Consider the following 27,829-nt stretch of genomic DNA (forward strand, 5'->3'; position numbering starts at 1 on the left):
GATTTTAAAAACTAATAATTTCTTTCAACTAAAATTTTTTTAAATTTGAAATAAAAAAAAACATTCTAACGAAGTATTCTATAGCTCTGCCATGTTTCTAGCCATTTTTGTACTTTTATAAATTTTTAGTGACGTTAACGAATGCAATATTCGATTAACATTTTATGAACAAATTGTTTTAATGTGGGTCGCGGGAATGAATGATGGATGGGGATGGATGAGACAGAACCGTAAATGAAAGAAAAACCAAGGCAGTGGATCGATAAATAGGAAGGTGGGATCCAGTCGCCTATGCGCAGTCGCTTTGAACGACTCACGGTATTGTTTGTCTCATAGATTGTCAAGCTTATGCGTGAGCATCTGCGTATCTGGCTATATCTCGAGGAAAGACTTCGCGTGGGAGTTGCAGTTGAAAAAAGATAAGAGGACCTTTCGAGCGCGCCCTTCCGCGGATCTTGCTGGATGTGTTTGTCGTACAGCAACTATTACTAAAACGGGATGGCTGCATCGAAGATGTGCTTAGCTTTGGTGACGCTTGTTTTTTGTATCGTCTTGATTTCCCCGGCAGTCGTTCAAGCAGCTTTCCAATTCAAGCACCACAACAACGAAGAATTGGCAACCATTTTGGAAGACGTTCACTCCAGGTGCCCAAATATCACCAAAGTGTACGCTCTCAGTGAAAATTCGGTTACTGGAAACCCACTTCTGTTGATTGAATTCTCGGACGAGCCAGGATACCATGAACTCTGTAAGTTGTTATCTATCTTGACTTGTAAAAATTATTCCGTAACATTTTCTTATTTATTTATTTTTTGTTTTGTTTTACTCTAGTGGAGCCAGAATTTAAATATATTGCCAATATGCACGGAAATGAAGTTTTGGGACGGGAACTTCTCCTAAAGATGGCCGACTACCTGTGCGAACAGTATATGGCCGGTAATGAGTCCATTAGATCTCTGATCCACTTGACTCGTATTCACTTGATGCCCAGCATGAATCCAGATGGCTGGGAAATGGCCACTGCTGCTGTAAATTTTAATTTTAATACTTGAGAAAACGATCACGAACTTATACAATTAAACAAAGGGAGGAGATAACTACTTGATTGGTCGAGCCAACAACAACAGTGTCGATCTCAACCGGGACTTCCCCGACCTTGACCGCCTTCTTTACTCTGAAGAAGAAGAACGTACTGTTCGTAATAATCACCTGATGGACCAAATCCGTCATTTGGATCATCCTGTAGGATCTTGATATTATATAAATTTTAGACTGAGGACGGGATCCTAAACATTTCAAATTGCAATTTTTAGCCTCAACCAGAAACTCTAGCCGTGATGCGAATGATTATGGAACAGCCTTTTGTGGCTTCGGCCAATTTACATGGTGGCGATTTGGTAGCTAATTACCCATACGACGAATCGCGTGACAAGGATGGTTCCATCGAATCGCTTTCGCCCGACGATGACACCTTTAGGTTCTTTTTTTGTTTGCTTGTTTGGTTTCGATTTGACATTATCAGCTCCCCTTACATTTCTTAAATTTCACTTTAACAGGCATCTAGCTTTGAGCTATTCAAAACTGCATCCACGAATGTCAGACCCAAATCAACCGTCATGCGACGACACATCATCCGGTTTTGGAAAACAAGGGGGCATTACCAATGGAGCTGCGTGGTATTCGGTCGAAGGAGGTCAAATTAATCATTTATACTATTAACTTTTAGAATTTTAACTAAATTAAACAATTTGATAGGCATGCAAGATTTCAACTACCTTTCATCTAATGACTTCGAAATCACTTTGGAATTGGGCTGTGAAAAATATCCGAAAACTGAACGCTTGGCTCAAGAATGGGAGGATAACAAGGACGCCTTGATTAACCTCATTTGGCAAAGTCACATTGGAGTCAAAGGTGAAGTAAAGGATGCTGTTACCGGTAGACCGTTAGTCAATGCCGTCATCACTACACGAAACGTGACACGAATTAACGAAACCCACGCACGGAAGGACCTCATTAAGCATGACATTACATCTGGTAAAACGATAAATAAATACTTGTTTAAGGGCCTTTTTCAACGAGAATAATTAACAGCTCAAGGTGGAGATTACTGGAGATTGCTGACAGCAGGGGAATACGAAATTACTGCCTCAGTTCGCAACTACCTGCCGCTCATCAAACGAGTTTTAGTAACGAATCCTCATCATGAGCCGGCCTTTATAGTTAATTTCGAATTGCAGTCGGCAACCAATCAAGGCCAGCGCACCTGGGTAAATTCATGAATATGTCAATTTAGGGGAAAACAATTAAGTTTATCTTAATTCTGGTAGGAATGGGATGATGACGTTCCACTTGACTACGTCGTTGAAGATTTGGGCGAAGAGTTCGACAAAAATGTGGACGAGATACCTTTCAACCGGGAGAATAATTGGCCCCAAAACATAGAGGAATTTGACCTGGGCTTCAAGGAAAATGTTGGCGACTATAACCACCTCAAGTACAAATGGTTTCCCTCTCCCAATCGCCGTTAACAGACATAACATTCCTCTAAAAAAAAAAAAAGAAAGAATATAGTCGTCGAAAAAATGACTCCCATTCAGAACAAAAAAAAAAGCATAAAAACATAACAAGAAGATTAATTCAGTTGACAACATATTACCTGGTATATTGTTGCTAAATGAGTATCATGAAGATTTACACAGGAACACTCACGCAAGTGTGGCAATTTAATCAAATCACAGGCCACATTTTATTTCTATGTTAATGAGTGTATTTGGAGCAGGGAATTATCATAAAACCGGTGATTTGACACGACTATACCAGACCGGTGCTTCTATCATTTGTCTTTCCCTTCCTCACTGTTGTACTTCAATTTTTTCCTGTTTTAGATGTATTTAACTTATTAAACACGCATTACCAATCGATGTATTTTTGTCACTCACCTTAATTTATGACTAGACAACGCAGAGGTCGGAATGACGTTTTAAAAAGGCCTTAAGCACCAGTCGCATATGTTGGCTTAAATAAGTATTTTCAATTTTCCAACTTTTCACGATTTCGATAATTGATTTTGGATCATCAGTTTCGCCTAGATGAATAACAGCTTCAATAGCAGCCTCTTGAACTGGCGGAACGGCTACCAAAAGATAAATTGTAATTGAATGCAGTGTTGTTGTAAGAGAATTCAAGTTTTTGACTTACTTTCTTCGGATTGAAGTATAGTTTTCATGGCATCGAGAACACTTTTCACTCCAGCACGCTTGCTAGCAGGTACCGTTTTACCAATAATTCCTAATGAGAAGAAACGAGTTAATGAGTCTGTCCTTTCCAGCTCAGTTATCAAAACTCACCAATTGTAATAATGACTGCAGCAGCAGCATTATTTGTACCCTCTCCTGAACTCCAGCGTTGAAGAAAAGGCCAGAGTTTCTTTTCAATTAATTGAATGGTGAAATCGACTCCCTCCCAACGAGCCAGCAAAGCCAAACTCCAACTTAAACTCGAAGCTTCATCTCTAGAGTTGGTTTCTAAAAACAAAACAAATCAAAATCGATTTCCAAATGAAAATAAACGAAAAGTTAAAATTACCATAGAAACGAGTCATCAAATAGTCCACAAGATCGTCGACAGTTCGGGTCGTATTTTTGTATTCATATGTGTTTTGAAGGAACGAACGTGCTTGTATCACCTTTCCAGAAATTCCCTGGACGGCCTTTACTTTGCAGTTATGCAACAAACAGTAAGCGATGGTCTGATCAACACAAGAAGTACCTAGCGAATTGGAAAATATTATAATTGAATTGAAATTTTACTAACATGGTTTGGTATTTATACCTAAGGGGAATGAGACTTGACGAAGAACATCAGCCCAGACGGTCATAATAGTATAGGTCAAAGCGTACGAGCGTGGTGGCATGAAATAAACACAATCGAATAAAAATGTTCTCGCTTTAGCCAAACAACCTCGAGACCGACAAACAGCCGTGTAAGCACGCGAAAGTGAGCACATTTCCTCCAACTATAGACAAAGAAACTGAATGAGAATTAATTTAAATATACGGAAGCGGCAAAGTCATACCGTAAGAGTCTGTTCCGTCTTGAACATAGTAGCGCTACTTTCACTAAGAAATAGGTCGCTAATCATATTCGGGTTAACGCTTGGCTCGACTTGCTTCTTAGCGTTCGCCTCGTCCAATTTTTGAAGTGCTATGACACATCGTTGATGCACAACCGCCATAGGCGGAGCAGGTGGAGTGTTTGTTGTATCAATAAGATCATCCCAGCCATGGATAACCTTAGCTATTAAACTCCTATTGATCATATAAATTTTCATTGATTCATTAAATTTTTTGGTTGAAAATTTGTAAATTTAACAGCGCAAATACCGAATAAAGAAGGAAGGATCATTCATAGAGTCAGGTCGCAATACTCGTTCAATTAAATTGCACAAAAACTCATCGTCGACTTCGGGCTCTTTAAAAAAATTGAGCACAACAAGGTTAATTTCCTTTTTCAATTCTGTGAAAAAAAACAAAAAAAGAAAACAAAGCAAATGTAAAAAAAAAATCAAATCAAATCAAAATGGTAATAGAGAAATATTACTGCTAGTCCCCTTGGCTTGCTTGCCCTTTGGCTGGACAAGGGGGGCCTTCTGAAGGTCGTTGTAAACTAGTTCAAAAGCGGAAGGCTGATGTTGTTCACTCTCTGTAGGACCCGAAGTTGGAATCTCCACTACGGTTTTCGCGTTCGAACTTTCATGCTCGTCTAATGATTTCTCGTCAGGAGACTTGGGACTTTCGTCATTATCAGGTGACTTGGGACTTTCTTCAACAAAAGGAGACTTGGGGCTTTCGTCAACATCCAATAACTTGGAACTTTCTTCCATTTCCAGTGGTACAGTACTTTCCTCCACGTGCGGTGATTGGGGGCTGTTAGGTAATTGAACTGGGCTCCTTCCCTTTTCATTGGATGAATCACAACTATCTGACTTGTCCGAATTCAAACTTCTTTCTTCTTTTTCTGAGCTGGAAGACTGTCCCGTCTCATCCGTGTTTACCTCCATCTCGTTTTCGCTTTCACTAGTAGAGTTCTCTACTTCTAATCTCTTAAACCGTTTACTTGCGTTATTCGGTGATTTTTCGGTCGTCTTCTGCCTTAACTTTTCATTTCTTGATGGTGCTTTTTTTACGTCCAATTTGACCATTTCTTGTAGTTTAATGCGACAAGATGTCTTCCCCTTTTGCCTTGTTCTCGCGCTAATAGGAATTTCTTCTGATTGTACCTTGTCGGGAACTGGCGTCGGAGGACTTGGCGTCGGAGGACTTGGCGCTGGAGGTGTTACTTCAGGAAGAGTTCGCCCACGTTTGGTAGCTGGCAAAACACTAGGATCAGCCGGATCAGGTTCTAAGCTTCGTTTTAAGGTATGAGAGACTCGTTTTCTGAATGGACCTTCATTTAAAGGCGATGAACTGTCTGGAAGGTACGGGGTTTTCACTACTGGTGCGTTGGGAACTTCAGGCTGTTTAAATGGTCGTTTTACAGGAGCGACTACTCGACCCACTGGAGTTTTGGCTTTGCCTACTGCAGAAAGAAGGGAATCTGAGAACGGGGAGATCGTGTGTTGAGTCGTTTTGAGTCCTCTCCCTAATCCAAAGCGAGTTTGATCAGTGGTTGGCGATTCTAGATCTCGTCGTAGCTCATTCTTTTTAGCAGCCACGAAACTGTCATTCCGGCTGCCCCTGCCCAACGGGATCATGGAATCCACAAGTTGAGCCAATGCTTGAGTTCTGGAAGAATTAGAAAGCTGCGAAGACTGCTTGATACCACTGCCAGGTTCGGGTTGCTTTTCTTTTAGATTTCTAGTTGTTGGAGGTCTTTTGAGGCATTCTTGGATAGGAGACGGAACAGCGAATGCCGAAGATCTTGACGAACATTTTTGATTGGGCGGTGGAGCAGTATCCAATTCGCATTCTGATTCACTGGAAGAGGAAGAATCAGATCCAAATAGATCTGGTACCGGTGCTTTTGATCGACTTACAGGTGTAGTTCCTTTCGCTGTAATCGATGATCTGGAATTTTGTTGTTGAACATCGATGTTCGTAACGGACTGAGTAGAAAAAAGACTATTTGGGAGAAGAGGTCTCTTCTCGGACAACTTTCTTGATTGTGTGCCGGACCGTTCGAGTGTTTTCTTTTCAGGTTCAACTTCATCGGCAACGTCTTCAATAAAAGGTACGGGACTCAATATCGGTTTAGGTCTTCTTTCAGCCTCCGCGAAGTTTGTTACACCCTGGAAGCAATGACTCAGAATATCTAGGGACCGCATTTCCCGTAAACGACGACCGACTTTCCTGAAACGAACGCGAACATGTACACCGGGATGAAGGTAGCCTCCGAATCGCTCAGTTAATTGATCACTCATAGGTAGTTTCTTCCCTGTCCAGTTGAATGCACAACGAGGTAAAACAGGAAATCGAGATTTCGGCTCTTCAATTTTTTTAGGGACGATTGGTTGTGGTTCTGGTGATTTGGGCAGAGGCGAAACGGTTGAGGGCAACTCGATGATATTTGTACGAATTTGCTTCAAGATAACTGCAACCTCGTCATCGACGGCCGTCCTTTTGACTCCATGAGAGATGCTTCTGTTCCAAGGGAAATTCGAGTGCAGATTTAAATCTGGGACTCGAGGTGGTGTACTTGGGACTCGCGGTACTTTAAATGCAGATGGTGTTTCTAAATTTCGAGAAACCATAGGCGATTTTGAAGGGTCTATCATGCTGCTGTTGTTTCGTTCGGTAATAGTCTGCCTTGGAATAGCTGGCGGGTTAAACAGAGATGGGTAAGCATCTCTATTGACTGAAGTATTATCTGTTAAAGACAACGTGGGCTGGGCAGTTATCAATGGTTTATCACCCAATTGATGTGAACTACCAATTTCACGCACTTCCTTCGACGGTATAGGACGGCTGCTTTCCGAAATTTGACCTGAAATTGCTTGTTTGAAGATTTCCGGTGAATCACGAGAGGCAGTTTCTCCCACTGTTGGTATGGTAGGTAATTCTTGAACGGCTTCGAAGACTGAAACAATCCCTGGTTCGACATTAACCTCGGTGGTAGATTTCTCACTGAAAGATTCAATAACAGGAATCGATTGTACTTCTTGTTGTTCCCAATGAGTACCCATTTCTTTGCGACATTCAATGGTTTTGAAGACGGATTCAGTTTCACGATTTGCTTGCTTTTCAATATCAATAGGTAATTTGTTAGTTGACGACTTCGAAACTTCAAATTCTAGATCCTTCGTATCCTTCAGCACCGCAGTCTCGACTTTCGATAGCGAAGATTCGTCCGAAGGCTCAGCAACATTCATTTGGGGTGCTTCTTGTAGCGTTTCAACGGGATCAACCGCTTTACTATTAAATAACTCTTTGTCGCCTGTGTCGTCGACTACCGCCGCTCCAGATTCTTGGATATTTTTCTTGGTCCCACCGATATCAACCACCAAAGTTTGATTTAATGACTCAATATTACTTTCATCATGATCATGGCCTCGTTCTGTCTTATCTTCCACTTCACGAAGTAACTCATTCCCAAGATGGTCGCTGGCTTCTGGCTGCGATTTTTGATTATCCTCCAAGTGCTCTTCGTCGCATTTGTCGTCAACTTCCACCGCTTCAAAATTTTGGATATTTTTCTTGGGTCCACCGGAATCAACCACCGAAGGTTGATTGAATGATTCAACATCAAATATTGATTGCTGACCTTGTTCTGGCTTATCTAATAAATCTTCCATTCCACGAGGTAATTCTTTCTCAGGTTGGTTGCTGACCGCTGGCTGCGATTTTTGATTATCCTCCAAGTGCTCTTCGTCGCATTTGTCGTCAACTTCCGCCGCTTCAAAATTTTGGATATTTTTCTGGGCCACATCAGAATCAGCAACCACAGTTTGATCTAATAATTCAACATTACTGTCAACTATTGATCGCTGGCCGTGTTCTGTCCCATCTAATACATTTTCCGCTTCACGAAGTAACTCCTTCTCAGGATGGTCGCTGATCACTGGCTGTGATTTTTTATTGCCCTCCACAGGCTCTTTGTGGCATTTGTCGTCAGCTTCTGCCGCTCCAAAATCTTGGATATTTTTCTTGGGTTCACCGGTATCCTCCACCAAAGTTTGATTGAATGATTCAACATCAAATATTGATTGCTGACCTTGTTCTGGCTTATTTAATAAATCTTCCACTTCACGAGGTAATTCTTTCTCAAGTTGGTTGCTGACCGCTGGCTGCGATTTTTGATTATCCTCCAAGGGCTCTTCGTCGCATTTGTCGTCGACTTCCGGCACTTCAAAATCTTGGATATTTTTCGTGGGTCCATCAGTATCAACAACCAAAGTTTGATTTAATAATTCAACATTACTGTCAACTATTGATCGCTGGATTTGTTCTGGCTTGTCTAATGAATCTTCCACTTCATGAAGTAGCTCTTTCTCAGGTTGGTCGCTAATCACTGGCTGTGATTCTTTAATATTCTCCACGGGTTTCAGTATCTCGGTTTCGACTTGCAACGAATATTCCTCAAAATTCGGACTGGAATCTTCTTGTAGCGTTTCTAAGGGATCATTAATTTCATCAACAAATAATTTTTCCTGACATTTATCACTGATCGTAACCACTTCAAATGCTTGATTATCTTCCTCGGACTCAACCAAACCAGTTTCAACTGACAAGCTTTCAGTTGAGAATTCAGCACCACTATCAGCTATTGCTAGATGGTCTTCTTGTTGCTTGGTTGGGATCTCCTTTTCGGGTTTTTCACTGACCATTGCTTGTAAATCTTGATTGAGTTGGTTCGTAGTTGATGATTCAACATTCGCGGCCTGGTCTTCTTGTAGCTTGTCCAAAGGAACAACGACACCCTCAAGACGTAACTCTTTTTCGAAATTTTCACTGAAACCAGCAACATCTCCCATCGACTTTGAGTTTTCAATCTCGTCAAAGAAGTTGTTGCTTAACTTCTCGGTTTTGTCATCGATGACTATGGCTTCAGAATCTTGATTTCGATTTTCTACAGACTTTTGCTTACCAACCTCGACAGAAAATTGGTTGTCTAGTTTTTCGGACGAAGCAGCAACAATTTCGGCGCAAGCAAGGCGGTTTCCAATATTTATTGCCATCTCCAGGTCATCACTTTGATTTTCTTCCGTTAATTTAGTCACTTGGACCTCGATGGGTGATTTCGTACTCGACAATTGATCCACATCATCAGATTTGGATTCCTCTTCTGGTTGGGGAGAAGAAGTTTCTTCAAGTGAAAAGACTTTTTTGGTTTTCTCATTCATGGTCATCTGTCCCGTTTCATACCGATCGTCTGGCAATTTAGGCTTATTGCCGGATTCAAGGTTTAGTGACATATCAGCTTGTTCAGACGGCATTTCTTCGATATGATTTTCAGTTGAATTGAATTCTTCATTTTCTTCCGATGGTTCTGGCATTTCGAACTCGGTCGGGGACACTTCGTCAGAAGAAGCATTAACAGACTCGATATTCTTTTCCAATGGTACAGGGGACGCTTCCTTCACCATATTTAGAACTGTCATCAAATCTGTTTCTGGAGTCTCTTCTGATTGTTCGGCAGCCATTTTTTCTACTTGTGACGTATCGACCGCTTCTGTGTCGAAGTCGAGTGTTTTCTTTTGATTAGGCACTTCCACTTCCGCTTCCGATTCGGAGGAACTCATATCGAGATCCGCTTCCAATGCAAAAATACTGCAGGGAACACGTTTGATGCTGGAACACGAAATATCAATGCCTGAACTTTCTCGTAATTTACAATTGGGCACAGGAACAATTTCCATGTCGGAATCAGAAGAGCTCTCGAATCCAAACGACGAGGTCGATTGCATCGCAACATCTCCAGACGACTTGGTAGAAAGTTTGAGTTGCGATTCTGAATCTGAAGAGCTTAAAGACAAAACATGCTCTTTTTTGTTTGAATATTGTTTCTCCGCAATTGGCTTTACAGGTGAAGGATCTAGTTGAAAAATAGATTGGCAGGGATTGTCAGCGATCAATTCAGGTAAGGCCTTTTCAGCAATGACATTCATGGAATCAGATGTTGGAATAGGCTCAGGTCCTTTAAGCTCAGGTAACGACGTCATTTTCAATCGACTTGACCGCGTGCGAGGCCCTGAATGTTTTTTATACTCCTTTTCTGATTCCGTTGCAGTATCCGCATCCGAGGCCGTTGTGATGGAATTTTGTGATGATGTTCGAGTCCGTTTCCGTGTCAAAGGACTATGCGTTGGCGTCTTATCATGCAACACTGTAGGCGTTGCATTATCTTGGCTGTCCCTTCTTTGCGCTCTAATGCGAGTTTGCTTAACCTGTTTGCTAGGAAGGATTTTGTCTGGCGATTGCCGACTGCATTTCAAAAGTTCTGAATCGCTGGGCAGGATATCCGGTGGCGATATCATGGAATCAGACCCATCTCCTTCGCCCAGTAACTGCTCTAATAGCTTAGATTGCTCATCAGTTTCGTTTTCCTCGATATCATCCTGATCGACATCATCGCCTTCTCTACTTTTACCGTTGCACAATTTTGAATAAAACTTCCGTTGATACGTATTGAATTTTCCTGAAAAATGTAATAAGAGGTTATTCAAAACACTGATCACAAGTAATAAATATAGCAGATAAATTACCTTGCTCTTCAATCATTTTCCCCCATTGTTTGGCGTACTTGACGAGTAGATTATACTCCCTTTGCGATTTATTTATTTCCTTCTTTGATTTGTTGGTGATTTCTTTAGCCTCTTTTAGTTGCTCTAAAAAGAAGGATCAAACAATTAGCGTTTTTGTTGTAGAAAAGTAAGTCGCATAAAAAATATATAGAAAATGCATGCTCATGTTCGTTTAACAATTAAAACCATTCAGCGGTTAGGCCATAGTATTACTTAGGCAATAGATAAGACGAGGATAATAAACATACAACTGTAGCATTTCAAGATAAGTTAACGCATAGATTCCCTTGTCCCTTAACATTTCGAGTGAGATAAAACGCTTAGCGACACAGGTATTGTACAGCATTCATCAAAACGTTTCAAAGACGATTGTATCCAAGCCCAACCGAGTGATTTTTGTTTTACGTTGTACGCAATGCATCTAACCGTTCGCGCGGTGCTTCTGTTGATGCTAATCAGCACAGCAATAGCACAAAAAAGCAATCGTTGGTGGATGATGTTCCCTAATTTTGACGAAAATGGCTCACCCAAGAACACCCAAGAAAATTCAACAAGTGCATTTGAAGATAATCTACGTAACGGAACTGAAGAGTTAGCTGACGTTAATTTCAGCGTGAATGCTGTTTTGAATTTAGATTCCGATATCGACATTGATGCCGAAAACGAAGAAAACGAAAACGAAGGTAGTGGCAATTCGGCTCTCCCTAAGAACTATTCAAATTGGGGTAACAAAACGGAAACAGCTGGAACCAGTGAAATAATTCCCGAAGAGGATACCGACGAAGAATTTGTGTCGACCATAGATAAGGATTTAAAAGGGAACCAGACTGACGCCAATACGGCATCGGGCGCCTCACAAGAAGAAAACGAAACAGAAATTGAAGGAGAAGACCCTTCAGGTCCTTCAGTGCTGGAAGAAGGGAATCAAGACCATGAACTAACTGAGCGTATTGAAGAAGAATTCGACGAAGCAATTCTCATAGAAGGCGATGCAGAGCAATTGACAAAATTAGAAGCGCAGAGGAATGACGATGAAGTTGATTTCAGTGGAGAGAATGAACTGGAGGACGAAGAACTTCCTGAACATAAGCAAACCTTCAAAGAACGAGACGAAGCAGTTCACGAATATGGAGACGCCCATCCGTCTTCCAAAGCATTATTGGATAAGCTTGATTTAGAGAATGACGAAACTGAAGATTCTGATCTTGTCGCTGAAGAACCAGACCAATCTTTTCACGACCAAGGAGATGCCCATCCGTCTTCAAGAGTGGAAATGGAGGAAAATGAATCCAACATTGACGAAACGGATGATTTAGAAAACTTTGAAGAAGAAAGTTTGACAAACGGCGAAGTCGTTGAGAAAGATACGGAGACGGTCGATGGAAGTTCGAATCAAGAAAATAATCCCGATATCAATCGAGAAGACAATAGCTCTTCAGAGGAATCAAATGAAAAAAATGAGGATAAAACAAAGGAAGAAATAATTGATGATCCTGATTTTGAACGTATCGTGGAGGACGACGTAATCGAAGACGAAAATAGAGCAGTTGCAAATCAACAGCTGAAACCCAAAACAAAACAAAATAGTGAGCCTAACAGCATTGAAGACGAAACTACTCAAGACGAAGATGACCCACTAACAGCAAATAACTTGGACGATGAAACGATTGAAGATGACCCACTACCAACAAACAACGAAGAGTTATCTCCTTCCAACTTGGACGATGATATTGCTTTACACTGGGTCAACGAGGAATCGTCAAATACGAATAGCACAGACAGTAAAAATTCCGAAATTATTCCAACTGTGGTAAATTCTTAATTTCCAAAAACTGAGTAATATAATTTTAATAAAGATAACTAAATTCGGTTAAACAGGTTCCAATTGCTCCTATGGCCCCAATTTTCAAAACTCCAACTTGTAGCTTTGAACAACGACCATTCAACCTGACGCTTCAACCAGTGAATTCGGTTAACGGATTGCACGGCACGGACACAACACTTTTGTGCACACTGATTCCGTACAACGGATCGGAACCATTACCGTACTTCCGTCTTACTTGGTTATTTGAGAAAGATAACTGCCAGAGAAGTATAAATAGAATCTTTCAATTAAAAAAGAAATTCGATTTCTAATGTAGCTGTTTAACGCGGTATAGATGCATCGAACACAAATGCCTGCACAACAGTACTCGCTTCCATGAACTACGAATCCCAATTACCTAACATTACCTATACACTGTCATACAACTTGACACAACTCAATCACACGACTCACGCAGGGTTATATATATGCGATGCCCAAATCTATGGTTGCCAATCAGTAAACCAAAATGCAACTCAAACTAGCAAAGCTCTTTATATGCGAGTTTACGTCAAGCCGAATTATGCATTTCATATTGGTATCATTTCGTCAGCCTGTGTTCTCTTATTGGCAATTCTTGCTGGTTTGGTGAGTTACGCTCGTCGAGTTCAAACTAAATCGAAGAATCGGTATCAGGAGTTATTATCGTCGGCCGATATTCAATACTACCCTTCTAAAGTAAGTGAATGAATTTTAACATAATTAAGTGCGAACTTTAATATTTAAAATGCTTCTTTCAAAAGGTTTTGGAGCTACCGAATTCTGTTTATAACGCTACAACCACTGGATTCATACGAATGAGCGCCAGTACCTTTTCGAGTAAATCCAGCTTTACCAGCAATGATGAAGAAGCTTAATTTTTACTGATTCTACCCTAAACTAGCTTTGTATATGCCTCAATTCAGGCAGTGAGCAATCACCAACTAATAGGAAACAGCAGAAAACAAAAATGTTTTACCTTTCATAACTTTGACTTTGTTTTCCAATTTTTCACACTCTCTGGACACAGAAGCAGTGTGTTTCACTTCCTCTTCATATTTCTCCAGAACTTTAACTTTTGCAACAAGCTGAGATGTGAAGTTTTCTCCTGCTTCTGCTTGAGACTTCCATTTTTGAGCTTCATCGTTCAACTCTTCGAATTTCATTTCATAATCTGCATTAGCCTAAATATAAAATCTGATAAGTTATGAGCCATAAAAGAATTGAAAGGAAAATACCTTTTTTAACAATTCAATGCTACCATTAACTTTTGCATACTCTTGATTACGAGTATTCAAATCCCGATGAAGTTGGTCAATAAGATGAACAAACTCCTCATTCTTTCTTGTTAGGATATCACATTCCACTTTGGAGGACTGGTACTCTCGAATTAATTTACTGAAACAAATTGAAACTTAGTATGTATGTAAAATGAAAGTAAAACACTTCATACTCAGTGCCGATTATTTTCTGTTTTAGAGTCAAGAAACCAGCTAGTTGCTGGGCATTGCTGTTCTCCAACTGTACCGTTCTTTTGTCAATTTCCTATTAGTAATACAAATATGATTATTAAAGACTGGCTTATAACATGGTAGAATGTTCAAGCATCTTACGTTTCGTAAAACGCTGCAGTTTTTGCAGCCGCCCTCCGCTACTTCGTGATCCATCGTCATTTAAAATGGAAAACGTTGTCCCACACTCAGGCAATCAATCAAAGAACCATGAGAGGAAAGAAAATCGGAGTACAATCTATGCATCTACAATGAACTCGTTGATCAATAAATTATTAATTGTCGACAAGAGGCACATATTGCCCTCAAAACTTAAACACAAACACGTGTGTATCTGTATCACGAAGACAGAGACAGACAAACAGAATTCTGAAGCGGGAAACTATGTTACTATGTCCGGCTATGTCTATGTATTCATGCATGGAGATCTGTCTGTCTAGTAGCGCCAAAAATTCGTCTGTTAATTTCGTGCCTAACGCCATCTGTTATCAAAATTGTTCAATAATCAAGCTTTTGATATTTGACAGAATCAACAGCGATCGATTAAATGTTGTTCTGTGTGCCGTCATGGCTGTGTAGGACTCTATCTTATGAAAATGGATAGATAAGGGTTGAGACGGACGTACTATTTTCCAGCCATTCCTGAATCTCTTTATCAAGAAAATTTCACTTGCTATTGCTCTGATTGTCTAAAAATCAAAGACTTCACGAAACAGTGCACATTTTTATCACAATGCAAAACTCAGTTATATTCCTCTTTCACTTGGCTGCTGCCATAAATTTTGCTTATGGTATTTACTATGACCTTGTGGAATTAAAGTTGCCTGAAGACTATTCAAAAATTTCAATTGACTTTGCTGGAAGATGGAAGTATTTAACTTTTTGGAACATGGTAACTTGTTTACACTCTTATTTTTTCTTTTGAAGTTGGATTGTAATGTTACCAGTTCTTATCTTTCTTATTTTAGGTACTTCAACTAGTCTACTTTTCATTTTCTCTCTTAAATGATCTGTTTGGCAGCAACTTTGTCAACAAGAAAGATCGAACTGTTATTCAAAAACTAAGGGATTATGTTTTTGGATCACTTGTCTTCCCCTTAGGAATGGTAGACATCTGATGTATGAATTATATAAAGGGCAAAACCTTAATTTACCTCTTCTTCTTCTTAAACAGTTTGTTGCAAGCACTTTCTGGGCTTTGTGGGCCATTAACCGTGAATTGGTTTTTCCAGTTGCTCTTGATGCATTCTTTCCAGGTACTAATTTCTAAGTTGTGAATGTGGATTTGGAGTGCTGATTGTGGGGAATAAATTTAGGTTGGTTGAACCACATCATGCACACTTCAATTGTTCCTCTGGATTTTATTGAACTGCTATTCATTCCAAAAACATTTCCAAAGAGATCTCATGCAATGTCAGGACTCTCAGTACTCATGCTTGGATATCTTGCTTGGTAATGGATAGAAACTTCACTCAATTTTATGCAGAAATGTGTTTTAATTAACTCACATTCTCTATAGGGTATTTGTCATCGCTTTCAAAACCGATTTTTGGGTTTATCCCGTTTTAGCGGTCCTGCACTGGGGTTATCGTTTGTTGTTTATAGTCGGTCTCATGGTTTTATCGGCGTTTATGTATTTTTCTGGAGAAAAACTCCATTATGCTGTCTGGGGTAAGATCTGCTAATAATAATTCACAAGTTTTTAAGATATTAACCTGAATTGAACGATTGATGACAGGTGAACCAACTTCTAAGACAGTCAAGTCTTCTCAAAAAATCGTTAAAGAGAACAAACTACCAAAAGCCACCAAAGAAGGCAAAAATAAACGCAAACAAAATTAATGCATAATACATTCCGTGAGCTCCAATTGCCACGAATAGACTCGCGGGTCCCGTAGACATAAATGGAAATTAACTCAGACATTTGAAAATAAATTCTTTTTAGGCTCAATGATTATCTCTTCTTTCGTCTCTCAAAACGCTTACAATAAAGACAACGAAGTTATATAAATTTACAAATTGTATTTATATACAATCCAAGTGCTACAGAGCACACTCACTATTGATGAAAGGGTTTGGAGCTAGAGAGAAAGTGTTTTTTGAAGAAAGTTAAGGCAGTCGGAGCGTACACGACCAGATTTCTTGAATGAGAACGAATTACATAGAGATACAGCAGCCAATTTTTGTAATCGGGGTTTTTAAAATGAAACAAGCAACGGGGGGCCAACAATTTTGTTATTTTTTCTCGATTTGTAAAAGAAAAAAATACATCATACATGACAATAATGTAATTTTCGGAGCACTGAACCAGACGCATGATCTTTTTTTTCTTATACAATTAATGAACGGGGAGTTTAATGTGTGTTAAGCAATGGGGACGGACGCAATCACTTATCAAAACAAGTCCTTTTTTAAAACTATAAATTAGATGGTGAGAACCAATGATTTTTTTTTAACGTCAATGAAAGATGAAGCGCCCTGGGATTCAAACATCAGAGGGAGTGCCGGGGTTTACCGTACAGTTTACCTTCTCATGGTGCCGTTGAGTTGAGGGAGTTGAGGGATTCCGTAAGCGTATGGTGTCGAATATGTCATGCCGGCCGGAGTGCCAGTACGCTGATCAACCTGTTGGTACTGAGCAGCTTGGGCGGCCGCAGAGTGACCATGCGGCGAAGCGTGAGGATGCTGAGCAGCATGAGCAGCGGCCGCGTGAGCATGCATGTTCATTACACCCAACTGACTTTGGTTCATGAATCCCGGATTAGCTGTAATGTACGAAGCCGAGTTGAGCGCCTGATGTTGGGCGGCCATCATGCTGCTCATGCTAGGCATACCCATACCAGGCATACCAGGCATGCCCGGCATACCGGCCATACCAGCCATACTCATTCGGTATCCGTTGAGGTTCATGGCGGAATACGTTTGTTGCATAATCTGAGCTTGGCGTTGCTGCGTCGCTGCATCCGGGGCCTGCCGCTGCTGCAAATTACTGTTGTTACTATTCCGACCGGTTGTAGAAGACGGCGAAGAAGCTGCAGCTGTCGAAGAAGACGAAGAAGAACGTCCTGGATGGCCAGAAACGTTTAGATTGTGTCCGCCGGTACTATGAGTTGACGCCAGTTCGTTGTTACTGGAATGGATGACACCAGATGGCGTGTTGAGTCCAGCTACCGGACTTGAGCTGACCGGAATAGGCGATGGTACAGAACCTTGATAATATTTAGCATAACTCTGCTGCGAAGATATGGCCGATGGTGGCGGAGTCGGCACTACCCCATAGCTGTAAGGGTCTCGGCCATGTCCCAATCCGTGGAGATGCGACGGTGGTGGTGGTGGTGGAGGGGTTTGATTGGGTGGAGGTGTCATGGTATGATGAGGAGAGGCCGAATCAGCCAAACCGTTGGTCAACTGCTGAAGTTTGGCCAGACTGCAAGAGGGCGCAGTCGCTGTGGTGGAGGATGTCGCAGTTGATGGTACCGGATGACTGGGAGATTGCGCAGGAGGTAAGTACTGTGAAGCTGGCCGAGCAATGGGAACCTGAGGCTGAGTCGGCGCCGAATGTTGGTTGTAATATCCGGTGGATGGCGTGGTAACCGAAGGAGAAGGAGCAACAGCGCTGTTGCTTGTATGAGAAGGTGGCGCAGGAGCGATCGGCGTGTACCGATGTGTTGAGCTGGATCGACGCTGTTTTCCCGACTGCTGGATAACGGTTGGCATTGTTGGAACCGGTGGCACCGGCATGAAAGAACTTGCAGCTGGAGATGGGGCTGGAGAAGGAGTAGCCGTTGGTGGCCCAACTCCAGGATTGGTGCCGTATCCCATAGACATGGAGGCATGAGGAGAATGCATGGCGGAAATGGAATTGATGTATCCGGCCGACGGATGCAGATGGCTCGGAAATCCGTAACCGCCACCCATGGCAGAGAATCCAGACTGAAACATTGTATGTTGTTGTTGTTGCTGCTGCTGCTGTTGTTGTTGTTGCTGCTGCTGTTGTTGGTGTTGATGCTGCTGTTGTTGCTGCTGCTGTTGATGGATTAAATGTTGTTGTTGTTGCTGCTGATGTTGTTGGTGATGGTGTTGGGGCTGTGGCGACGGTGCATGATGCATAGCCATATGCTGTTGCTGTTTGGGTTGATGTGGTTGAAGTTGTTGTGGGGAGGACATGTGCTGATGAGGATGTGAGCGACTTCGGTGATGAGTTCTCTGCTGTTGTTGCTGCTGCTGATGCTGTTGATGTTGCTGCTGCTGCTGTTGTTGTTGCTGCTGCTGTTGTTGCTGCTGTTGTTGTTGTTGTTGCTGCTGCTGCTGATGTTGCTGTTGTTGGTGCTGTTGTAACTGTTGGTGCTGCTGTTGGAGAAGTTGACCATGCAAATGTTGATGGGATTGATGGAACTGCTGCTGCATGGTTTGCTGCTGATGAAGTAATTGGGGGGAAACCATTGGCTGCTGAAGGTGCTGCTGCTGTGGTTGTTGGTGATGCGACTGTTGTTGACTGCAATCACTGCTGTACTGAGTCACGTGTGGGGTCGGAGTGGGTGGAGGTTCGTGGCTTGGCAAAGAACGTGGCGACTCGACACAACCGGCCGAAACTCCTTCTTCGTTTCCCGTCATACCGTGAATCGACTGAACAGATCCGGTGCTTGACTCAGGTGTGTAGACGCCAAGACTTGGCGAATTAATCAGAGCGCACGACGAGCCATTACGTCCGCTCATCATTGGGACAGACACAGTAACAGGAGGTACTTGTTGGCAGGAGCTCGGCGTAGTTGGAGCGTTGACTGGTCCAGCAGCGGGGTAGTTTGGTGGTGAACGTTGTTCGGAAACTTCCTCTCTTTTCTCCAACGGCTGAGGTACGACAGATGGATTCAACGCAGGAGTTTTCACTTCTTCAGCCTCTGCCCTTTCCGGTTCCCTGACGGATTCCTTTTCCGGTTCCTCTTCCGGCTGTTTCTCAGGCTCACGTTCCTGTTCTACTTCAGATTTCTTTTCTTCAGCAACTTTTTCAAACTGGATTTCAGGTTCTTTTTTGGGTTCCCTTTCACTGTCGTGTCGCTCCTCTTCAGCTTCTTGCGGTGACTCTGTCCTTGTAGTCGGTGGTTGAGCCACTGGTGATGGCTCCGACGAACACGTTTCCTCTTTCTTTCGTTCGACAAACTCTTCCTGGGAAGGAGAGTTCGAGTTGGACGCTTGATCTAATTCCGCATTTTCCACTCGTTGGTCAACTTCTTGCTCGTCATTGGCCCGTTGGTTGTTGTCGACGAACGATGCCGACGGAGATGGAGACGACGCGTGTTCAGAATCTTTTTCTTTTTCAGACACTGGCGTGACACGAGAATCTTCAACTTCGACGGGCGCAGGAGATGGAGAGCAACTGGACGCATCCGGCATCTCTTCGTCGGCCGCCAATGGAGCGGGAGATTCAACAGATTTTTGGCTTTCTTCCGGTTCACTCAACTGACTTGTTGGTCGAGACACAACACTCTCTTTTTCCTCTTCTTCTTCTACCGATTTTGGCTCAGGACTAGGGACAGGATCCCGTACCTCCTGACATGGAATTTTAGATGCAGGAGGTGCTGATTCTTCTTCGAATGTCTCCTCCACATTTGCATTAGTTTCACCGACAACTTTTCCGAAAGACCGGACACGCTTTCTTGGCCTTCCACGAGGCTTGCCCTTGATGGGTGGTGGCACTAGAGGAGAAGCAACTAACGCCGGAGATGGTACAGACGCTATTCCCTTGACCGCTTCTGGACGATGCTCTTCAGCTTTCGACGCACTGACCTTACTGTTTTTAGAAGCCGGTTCCACCTTGATTGCAACGGGTTCGGCAGCTTCAACATTACGGCGCTTCCTCGGTCGAAGCCAATCGTTGCTGCTGATCTCATCTTCTTCAATGACGAGCACTTTGCGACGGTTGTTGACGGGTTCATTTTTCTTCTCTATTTCGACCGGAGTAGTGGGTTCAACGTGCTGTGGTCGAGCCCTTAGTCGAGGTTCAACTTTAGGAGTTTTTCTTTCAACTACCTTCTTCTTGACCGGTTTGCGGCCTGGTTTGCGACCGCGCTTCTTGACAGCTGAGGTCGAATCGATTTTGACTTCGGCAATGCTTTCCGATTCTTGTGGCGTCTCGGCAGCAGTGTCGGACATCATGCTGTGGTCTTCATCACTCCCGACAACAGAATTACCAACTAGAGGTGACCATCGCAACGCTTCTGGATCCAATTCCAGCCGCGATTTCATAGAAGCAATTCGGTCCGCGTGTGATTTTACCATTGCCCAGTCAATACACAGAACGACCCTAAGAATGATTGAAATCGTGTTATAATCTTGTTATACATTAAAACGTTATCACTTTTTCCCTGAGTACGTACTTTCCGTCTGGCTTTTTCCGGAGCATTTCCATCCGCTGCAGAGTTTCAGCTATGTCTAGTGGAGTCAATCCAGTATCCTGGCTCATCTTTTGTAGACACAGAGATCCATCCGATCGTCTAGCGTGGAGATAATCCAGACAAATTGATTTCCAGTAAGCGTGATAACTAACTTTGCCCAAATCAGACAAAGGTTTTTCCGGTGTGCCCGGTTGCCCTTCTTGTTTCGACAGCAAATAACCTGATTCAAGTCGAGAAAATAATTGAAATTAGAGAGGATTTCTCAGCGCTGGAAAAAAGTGAAAAAAAAACTGACTGAAATGGATAAGGAAACGGCCGTATCCCTGTCGCTGGTATTGCGGCATTGTCATAATGCACGAAACGTTATACTTTTGTTGACAGAGCTTCTCCTTTGAAAAGTATCCAATGAGATGACATCCTTTGCGGTCGTTAACGGTCAAAACATAGAAGAGGAAAGGCTCCACGTCGTAGTACAGCGTCTTGTGATCGAGAAAGAGCTTGGCCAATAGGCATAGGTTCTGACAATAGATCTTATTGACGTTGCCATCCACTTCAAAGACAGACAGGTTGTCTTTGCGGTAAATTTCAGTGGCTGGTGGGTGACGCCAAAAGCACTTGGTCATGTGCCGATCCAGGATGGAGCGACTCTTCATGTATTTGAGGCAAAACTCGCACAGGAACAATTTCGACAACCTAAGACGGGAGAATGTCTTAAAATCGTGTCGATTGATATTCTAAAAGCAGTATGAAATGAACCTGGCATATTCCTGAGGGTAAGGCGACGAGTACCATGTCTGTATGTCGTATTTCCCAAATTGAATAGAAGCTGGACATCGAGCTGCTGCCCCCAGACTAGAATCATTAGTTCCAATGCTGCTGATTTTGAGAGCCTTTAATAAATTTAAACATTAAGGATTATAACATCGGATGGCTTTGCCACTAGAAATCGATAAGGTAAGTAATGATTTTACCTCTGAAGTTGTCTGCTGAACCTTTTTAAACAATTCAACATCTCGAACCGTGACACCAGGCGGTGGAGCAATCTTCTCCACTTCCTCAGTTTCTTCATCGTCAGCAGCTGTAAGAACAACAAACTTATTAAAATGAATCCCGAGACAGAAATAGAAAGACAAAATTTATGTACCTTCTTCGGAAGAACTGCTGTCAACCCGTTTTCGACCCTTCTTCAAAGAAACATCACTGGATTTGGTTCCTTGTTTGCTCTTTCTTCGAGCGGCACAATTGGAACAGGACCAAGTCTTGGGTCGCTTTTCCACAGGCGGGTCAACACAATGAGCGTGGAATCCTTGCTCGCAGACATTGCAGATGAGAAGGGGATCCTACAAGAAAATAAATTTAAACGACTCATTCATATTTGTGGAAGAAACTGATTAAACTCACAATTTCGGCCCGTTCTCCACAAATGTTGCAGCTCTTGCATTCCGAACAGAGCCAGTCATCGTCTTCTTTCAGTGTTGACGTACCGGCTCGTTTCAAGCAGGATGGATGAACCGAAGATCCGCACTCGGAGCACGAAATGAGTGCTTCATGCTCACCCTGGCTGTTCTTCTCGCTGGTACCAAGACATTCCGAACAGAATAGCGTCGTCGACTGCATCTTTGTAATAACAACAGATCGATAAAATATATTTGAGAAAGAAAAAAAAATACATCCATTGCATCATGGCGGGAAAATTTGAAAAAAAGAAAACTGGATTTGCTGCCGGTGAATGAATGTAAAATGCGGGGGATTTTCCCACACCAACGCATTCATTTCCAAGTCAGCGAGGGGGCGGAGTAGAACGAGAGTGTTAAACAAGTCATAAATCAACTACTGGCCATTGAATAGCCACTTTCGGCAACCCTACAACTTGCCCCCCAGCGGGTGGTGATGGTCTTCACCAGGTACAGACAAGATTTTTTTAAAGAAGAAGGGAAATGGAATAAGAAAGTTTGATGACTTACAGAACTATGTGTACGATTGTGCAAGTCGTCGGGTTCTTCATCGTCATCGAGTGGGTGGCCAGAATCACCATCTGAGAAATCTGAGTCACCACCGGGAGGGACTGGTGTCGACGAAGCAAAAGAAGACCGGCGTTTCTTACGTGGAGTCTCTGCGTCTTTGCGTACTGCGACCGTGTAATAGTGGCCATCTTGAGCTAACATACCCTGGAAATAGAAAAAAACACCAAGATGTTTACATTTCTAGGAAATTAAAAGTTTTTTTGTTATTTCTTTAAATGGATACGTACTTTAGCGACGGCTTTATGAGCGGCCAGACGCAGCAATTTCGACAAATTGACATCAGTCGCTCCGGCAAACGATTGGCGAACATATTTTTCAATGGTGGGCAAAGTAGAACCACCAGATTCGGCCAGCTCACGAAGACTCTTAATCAACACCTGGTCAGAGAAGAAAAATGTGAATACAAAATGACAAACAAATAACATCTGCTTGTCCGTCGGCAAATATTCCGGCCGGATATTTAGGAGTAACTACCCCAATAAACGAAAATAACGGGATAATATCTCGATCACGTCAACAACGAGGACGGCCTTACCTTGGTTAAATCGGTGTTTTTATTAAGTGCCAATTGTCTTGTGTGATGGCCTGGCTCCTTGTATGAGGTCTGTCCTTTGTTACAGACTTTGAGGATTTTGGCATCTGCAACTGCCTGATTAAGCCGAGCAACAATCACTTCGTCACGTAGAATGGGTCCCGTGCTTTTGGTGTGCGTTTGACGGACTGCATGGCAAATTCTTTCGGTAGAAGGTCTTTGTTTTTGGCCTTTGATTTTGCCAATGGCTTCAATCAGCCATTCCTGCCAGACGGCCTGACTGGTTGGCCAAGGGTCCGGCTCGCCTCGCTCCCTCATGGCCTGAAAAATAACATTCAACATTTCAGGTTATTTATTTTGTCCACTGAATGACACACATCAATCATGAAAACCGGAAAACTATATTTGTAGAGGGAAGAGACTATAACGACTTATTTGAAAAACAACTGAATTCCTGGAGCTAGACAACAACGAGAACAAACCGGTTCAATTCCCTTGTTCCCACCCAAATACTGGTGATGTCACCAAAGGGCTTATTATTTTACTCTCCCTCTTTTCAATTCCACTTTTTTGCGACACACACACACAGACCAATACTAGAGTGACCTTGGCACGGGACGAGAATTTACTGCAAGAAGTCCTGGCGCACAAAATTTCCCACAGCACATATATACACACCGAGACGAGACGAGACACACACACACACACACACGTCGATGGTCCCTTTCGTTTTAACAGAACCCGACGGGCGCCATTTTCAGCCCACCCGACACAAAAAATTGCATTTTTCAAGAACTGATGTTCGATCGAGCCACGTCTAATGGATACGAAATCACTCGGCTGGAAACGTTGGACATACTGGTACCAAATTTAAGGGAGATAAACTGTCGGGAAACCCCTTAATCGGATGAAAAAGTTGGCCATCTTTTCATGAGCCCAACCACAAGACTTACACAGAAACTAGACGAAGAAAACTCGAAACAAATAATTTCTCCAGCGTAGCAAGCCCTGTTTGTTTATCCACTGGCCAGATAACACCGATCAATTCGAGAAATGTTTTCTACGAGAAGCTTTTTTTCTTACAATAATCGTTACATTCGTCTGTGTGATGGGCCTCGTCACTTTGGGCTAGGCACCTTTTAGAAGCCACACACACACGTCTGTACTGTAGTCAGTCGCACTGTATCTATCTGCCAGTAAAAAATAACAAAGGCAAAGACAAAATGGAGGCGCGACGGCTAGTGGCGCTGGAATTCTTGCAGCGGCAATATGAGCAAACTATTGGTGGGGAGCCGTTAAGCTCCTCCTACCATGTTCCCTTCCTATTATCTCGATACGTTTTTTCCCGCACTTTCTACGACAACCATCTGTTTCCGGGTGTTTTTTTTTCCTAACTAACATGACGGCATAGTTGTATCTTCCGTAGCAATTACACATAAAAATAAACTCATTTCCAGTTAACCATTTATTTAAGTTGAAAATGTTTTGTAGAAACCAATGTGTAATCAACTGAGCGCCAACAATTGCATTTCATAATATAAACCGGCCTAAGCACACAACCAGAAGTTTAGGACACGGTCATAGAACAAGAAAGAAGAAAGCTTATTTTGTTAAGTTGTTGTAAACGCCGACAACAAGACAGGAACTTCATTACCGTTAAAATCTTATTTCTCTTGATCGGGGTGCGTGTAAGCTGAGAAGGAATTCTCAGTCATCTAGCCAATAATATTCGGAAACAGAACTTTGACAAAATAAAAAATTTCCTGAAACAATGAATGCAAATCTAATCATTAAAAAAATCAAAATCAAAATGGCTAAAGATCACAATTCTCCTTGTGATGACATCAGACAAGTCCACGATCGAGGAATGAGAATTTCCAAGAATCCATCCTACAAAGAAGAAAAAAATGAGTCAACATCAGCGCAGTTCTCAGTTCTTGTGAGAGGGATAACTTACAAAGGAGGGCTGACAGTTGATTCTCGCATACCACTCCATACTGCAAAAGAAACGCGAGATGATTCACGAACAGGAATACGAGAAGTTAAAACTGTATCTGTTACCTGTAAAGTGACATACAAAGGCCGGTTCCAATGAAGAGCGTGAGCCACATGAATATATTACCAAGGCGTGGATCAACGTTCGTAACGAAAGAAAAAAGCACTAAAATGTTTGAGCAAACGAAACAAAATTGTAAATTGAAACATTTTAAAATGACAAAACTAAAAACTTACCTCCAAAACCACCGAACATTAGTAACAAAACTGGGTAAAAACAATGGAACGTAAAGGAGATGATGTACTCGTGAACGATGGACGAAATAAGAAATACGACCAACGTGGGAATAAGTCTATTACGACGACCAAACAGTTCGTAAACGTCCTTATAGACGTAGGTATAAAGCCAGTCATGAACAACGACGTTCCACGTGCGACTAAAATTAAAATAATAATACTAGTAAATATAAATAACTATAATACTATGCTACAACTATAAATACTAGTATGTCGCGTAAGATGAAGAATTCCACCAATCCTAAAAGGCAAAACATTGAGAGGTTAAGAATATATTGTGGGGCAATGCGAACCTAACTTACCTGATAAAACATTCGATCGCCGAAACGGAGCATTTCGGCGAAGGCGTTGAGCCAAGAGTGAAGAAGACAGAAAAATCCACAGAGCAAAACTAGCGTTCCAGGCAGCATACAACCAAACACAGCCAAAACTAGCGCTTTGCTTGTCATTGGTTCATGCCCTATCTGTCGAAAAACCTAAAATTGTTTGATTGACAATTGAAAAAAAAATCAAAATCAAGGCGGGAATTTCAAATTGAAATAATACCGGAACGCAGAAGCGGACAAAGATGAAATAGAGGTAGAATAAAACACCGACTACTTGCAGAAAATTAAAGCAGACCCATTTCCAACGAATTGAACGCGTCCTATGCAAAGACAATATCATTCGTTAGATTTGTCTGAATTAAAGTTAGGAGGAAGAATGAAAAATACCTTGGATAACGGTCTCGGTAAACCAATGTTGGAGCGAACATAAAGTATAGATATTTAGAAAAATCTGGGCAAGGAGCCTGATTGGCATCATCTTCGACACTTGTTCGTTCATCTCTGCTTTGCCGTTGATTAAAATAGAAAAGGGCTACCGGAATGTTGGAACGAACAAATGCATGGGTCTTCATCACCAAGCGAACCTGCTCCATCAAGAGTGTAACAGCTGAAGCGGGCGGCAAATTGTGAACAAGCGATTCTTTGAGTGGAATCCAGATGGCGGCACCTAGGAAAACCGCGGAACGCGGCAAATATTTAAAACCGTTAAAACCACTTCCCAATCAGCAAAATATTTCAAACAATGTTGAAATCAGTCAGACATGATAACAAAACTTACCAATGTAGAAAATGTAGCAGGCTAACCAAAAATAATCCCAGACCAATCGTTTAGAATCGTCGACGATTGTCAAACGTTTATGAGACCAATAGTGGAACGCAGGGTAGACAACTACTAAAGCAAAAAACATCATACCAACCTGAAAAGGAATGCAAATTAATATTCAGTAGATAACTCCAATGTTTTAAAGATGGCTAAATATACAATAAATTTCAACTTACCCATGTAACGAGAACAGTTTGTAAGTTTCCAAAGGCCCATAAAATGAGGGTGAATTCTAAATCAATACGGCCTTTGTCAACAATATCTTCCACCATGGTGTTCATGAAAAGGAGAATCAGGATTGCTATGAAGATGTGGTAGATTGTTTGTATGTGATTGATCTCAAACAGATCAGTCAACAATGAATTTCTGACAACAAATTCTTTTTCAGGGAGGGAACCACAGGGTAATTTTTTCCGCTTCTTTTCTTCTCCTGTTTGAGTATCACCTAAGAAAGAACGATACTTCTGTGGTACCCTAACACCTTCAATCCCAACAATGTATTCTTCCATCATAGATGACAGCTGAACATCCATCTGATCTATCAGTTGCTTTTTAAGTTCCTGTTGAAATAAGATACCAAATACACATTTTACACCAATTTGAGAATGAACAACATCAATTTGTACGAGAAGCTGCAATTGAAATAAATCTTACCTTAGCGTGATTTTTCACTCTGGTTAAAGCAATTTGTTGAAAAACAGCTGCATTTTTAACAATCTCATCATCCTCCTCCTCTGGTGTACTTATTTCTGGTGAATCCATTCCATTTCTTGTTTCAATGTTTTCCATGTCCTTCATGCTGTTATTTTTTGTAGGTTTTCTCATTCTGATAAACTCTCGCATTTGTTGAGAATCAACTGTGCCATTGGAATTTTCATCGGCTGCAACGTCGTCCATCGTGCGTAAGGTTGTGAAGTCTTACTTACAAAGTAGAAATTCCCTCATACCAGCATCACAGGCTAATAGACAGTGAAGGACTAAATTTTGGAATGAAGACAAGACTGGTTTCAAGGATAAAAAATACTGAACTGTAATGACCTTCAGTATCGCTTTGGTATACACAACAAACCACTGAAATCAGCAGAAACCGCGAGGCCGCAAGATTCCAAAACAAGATTCAAGCAGACTGCTGTGTCATTGTAGGCTACAGTGACAGATTTCTGTAGCTGTTCTAGCACTGCATTGTTTTTTTTATCGGCACATATATGGGAAAAAATACTGATCGGAAGTGACAAGAAACAGATAACAATGGGAAAATTTGTGAATGCGATTTTTCCAAAAAAGGAATTCCGCTTTTCAAAGAAGTATTCTTCCAGAAGATTTCGAAACAGTAAAAATAACCGGT

At 41.9% G+C, this 27,829-nt stretch overlaps 6 protein-coding genes across 11 annotated transcripts; 3 read left to right on the forward strand and 3 right to left on the reverse strand.

Moving 5' to 3' along the window:
• Positions 1–301: 301 nt before the first annotated feature.
• On the forward strand, positions 302–2,924 carry LOC124191078 (carboxypeptidase E-like). The gene is made up of 8 exons (XM_046584058.1): positions 302–748; positions 832–1,028; positions 1,087–1,242; positions 1,314–1,477; positions 1,557–1,693; positions 1,756–2,037; positions 2,095–2,270; positions 2,331–2,924. The coding sequence occupies exons 1-8, from the start codon at positions 499–501 to the stop codon at positions 2,529–2,531; spliced, it is 1,563 nt and encodes a 520-aa protein (XP_046440014.1). The 5' UTR covers positions 302–498; the 3' UTR covers positions 2,532–2,924.
• LOC124191073 (microtubule-associated protein futsch-like) lies at positions 2,640–14,466 on the reverse strand. Its single transcript, XM_046584047.1, has 14 exons — positions 14,198–14,466; positions 14,038–14,129; positions 13,823–13,982; positions 13,564–13,768; positions 10,703–10,825; positions 4,603–10,635; positions 4,386–4,518; positions 4,079–4,310; positions 3,835–4,018; positions 3,589–3,771; positions 3,351–3,527; positions 3,202–3,291; positions 2,943–3,136; positions 2,640–2,879 (listed from the first exon to the last, which is right to left on the reverse strand). The coding sequence occupies exons 1-13, from the start codon at positions 14,255–14,257 to the stop codon at positions 2,955–2,957; spliced, it is 7,854 nt and encodes a 2,617-aa protein (XP_046440003.1). The 5' UTR covers positions 14,258–14,466; the 3' UTR covers positions 2,640–2,879; positions 2,943–2,954.
• LOC124191076 (dentin matrix acidic phosphoprotein 1-like) lies at positions 11,051–13,572 on the forward strand. Its single transcript, XM_046584055.1, has 4 exons — positions 11,051–12,551; positions 12,620–12,833; positions 12,901–13,283; positions 13,349–13,572. Exons 1-4 carry the CDS (start codon positions 11,157–11,159, stop codon positions 13,460–13,462), a joined length of 2,106 nt encoding a protein of 701 aa, XP_046440011.1. The 5' UTR covers positions 11,051–11,156; the 3' UTR covers positions 13,463–13,572.
• A 174-nt stretch (positions 14,467–14,640) lies between the features above and the next one.
• LOC124191079 (androgen-induced gene 1 protein-like) lies at positions 14,641–16,046 on the forward strand. Its single transcript, XM_046584059.1, has 6 exons — positions 14,641–14,987; positions 15,064–15,201; positions 15,270–15,351; positions 15,412–15,547; positions 15,615–15,766; positions 15,834–16,046. The coding sequence occupies exons 1-6, from the start codon at positions 14,829–14,831 to the stop codon at positions 15,935–15,937; spliced, it is 771 nt and encodes a 256-aa protein (XP_046440015.1). The 5' UTR covers positions 14,641–14,828; the 3' UTR covers positions 15,938–16,046.
• A 217-nt stretch (positions 16,047–16,263) lies between these two features.
• LOC124191074 (histone acetyltransferase KAT6B-like) lies at positions 16,264–24,258 on the reverse strand. 6 transcript variants are annotated; one of them, XM_046584053.1, is made up of 11 exons: positions 23,997–24,258; positions 23,047–23,364; positions 22,739–22,888; positions 22,452–22,655; positions 21,889–22,098; positions 21,632–21,827; positions 21,459–21,565; positions 21,244–21,377; positions 20,783–21,180; positions 20,470–20,707; positions 16,264–20,396 (listed from the first exon to the last, which is right to left on the reverse strand). In XM_046584053.1, the coding sequence occupies exons 2-11, from the start codon at positions 23,359–23,361 to the stop codon at positions 16,619–16,621; spliced, it is 5,730 nt and encodes a 1,909-aa protein (XP_046440009.1). In that variant the 5' UTR covers positions 23,362–23,364; positions 23,997–24,258; the 3' UTR covers positions 16,264–16,618. The 6 variants fall into 6 exon arrangements, with proteins under 6 accessions (XP_046440009.1, XP_046440004.1, XP_046440007.1 ...); XM_046584048.1 differs by having other exon boundaries at positions 21,889–22,104; positions 23,997–24,239; XM_046584051.1 differs by having other exon boundaries at positions 21,889–22,104; positions 24,127–24,232.
• A 235-nt stretch (positions 24,259–24,493) lies between these two features.
• Positions 24,494–27,706, reverse strand: LOC124191077 (sterol O-acyltransferase 1-like). The gene is made up of 11 exons (XM_046584057.1): positions 27,139–27,706; positions 26,661–27,044; positions 26,440–26,578; positions 26,049–26,328; positions 25,882–25,981; positions 25,638–25,811; positions 25,542–25,576; positions 25,276–25,475; positions 25,105–25,204; positions 25,001–25,040; positions 24,494–24,933 (listed from the first exon to the last, which is right to left on the reverse strand). The coding sequence occupies exons 1-11, from the start codon at positions 27,379–27,381 to the stop codon at positions 24,865–24,867; spliced, it is 1,764 nt and encodes a 587-aa protein (XP_046440013.1). The 5' UTR covers positions 27,382–27,706; the 3' UTR covers positions 24,494–24,864.
• Between the last annotated feature and the right edge of the window lie 123 nt (positions 27,707–27,829).

The sequence above is a fragment of the Daphnia pulex genome, chromosome 3, assembly GCF_021134715.1.
Source record: "Daphnia pulex isolate KAP4 chromosome 3, ASM2113471v1".
In the NCBI taxonomy this organism is placed as follows: domain Eukaryota; kingdom Metazoa; phylum Arthropoda; class Branchiopoda; order Diplostraca; family Daphniidae; genus Daphnia; species Daphnia pulex.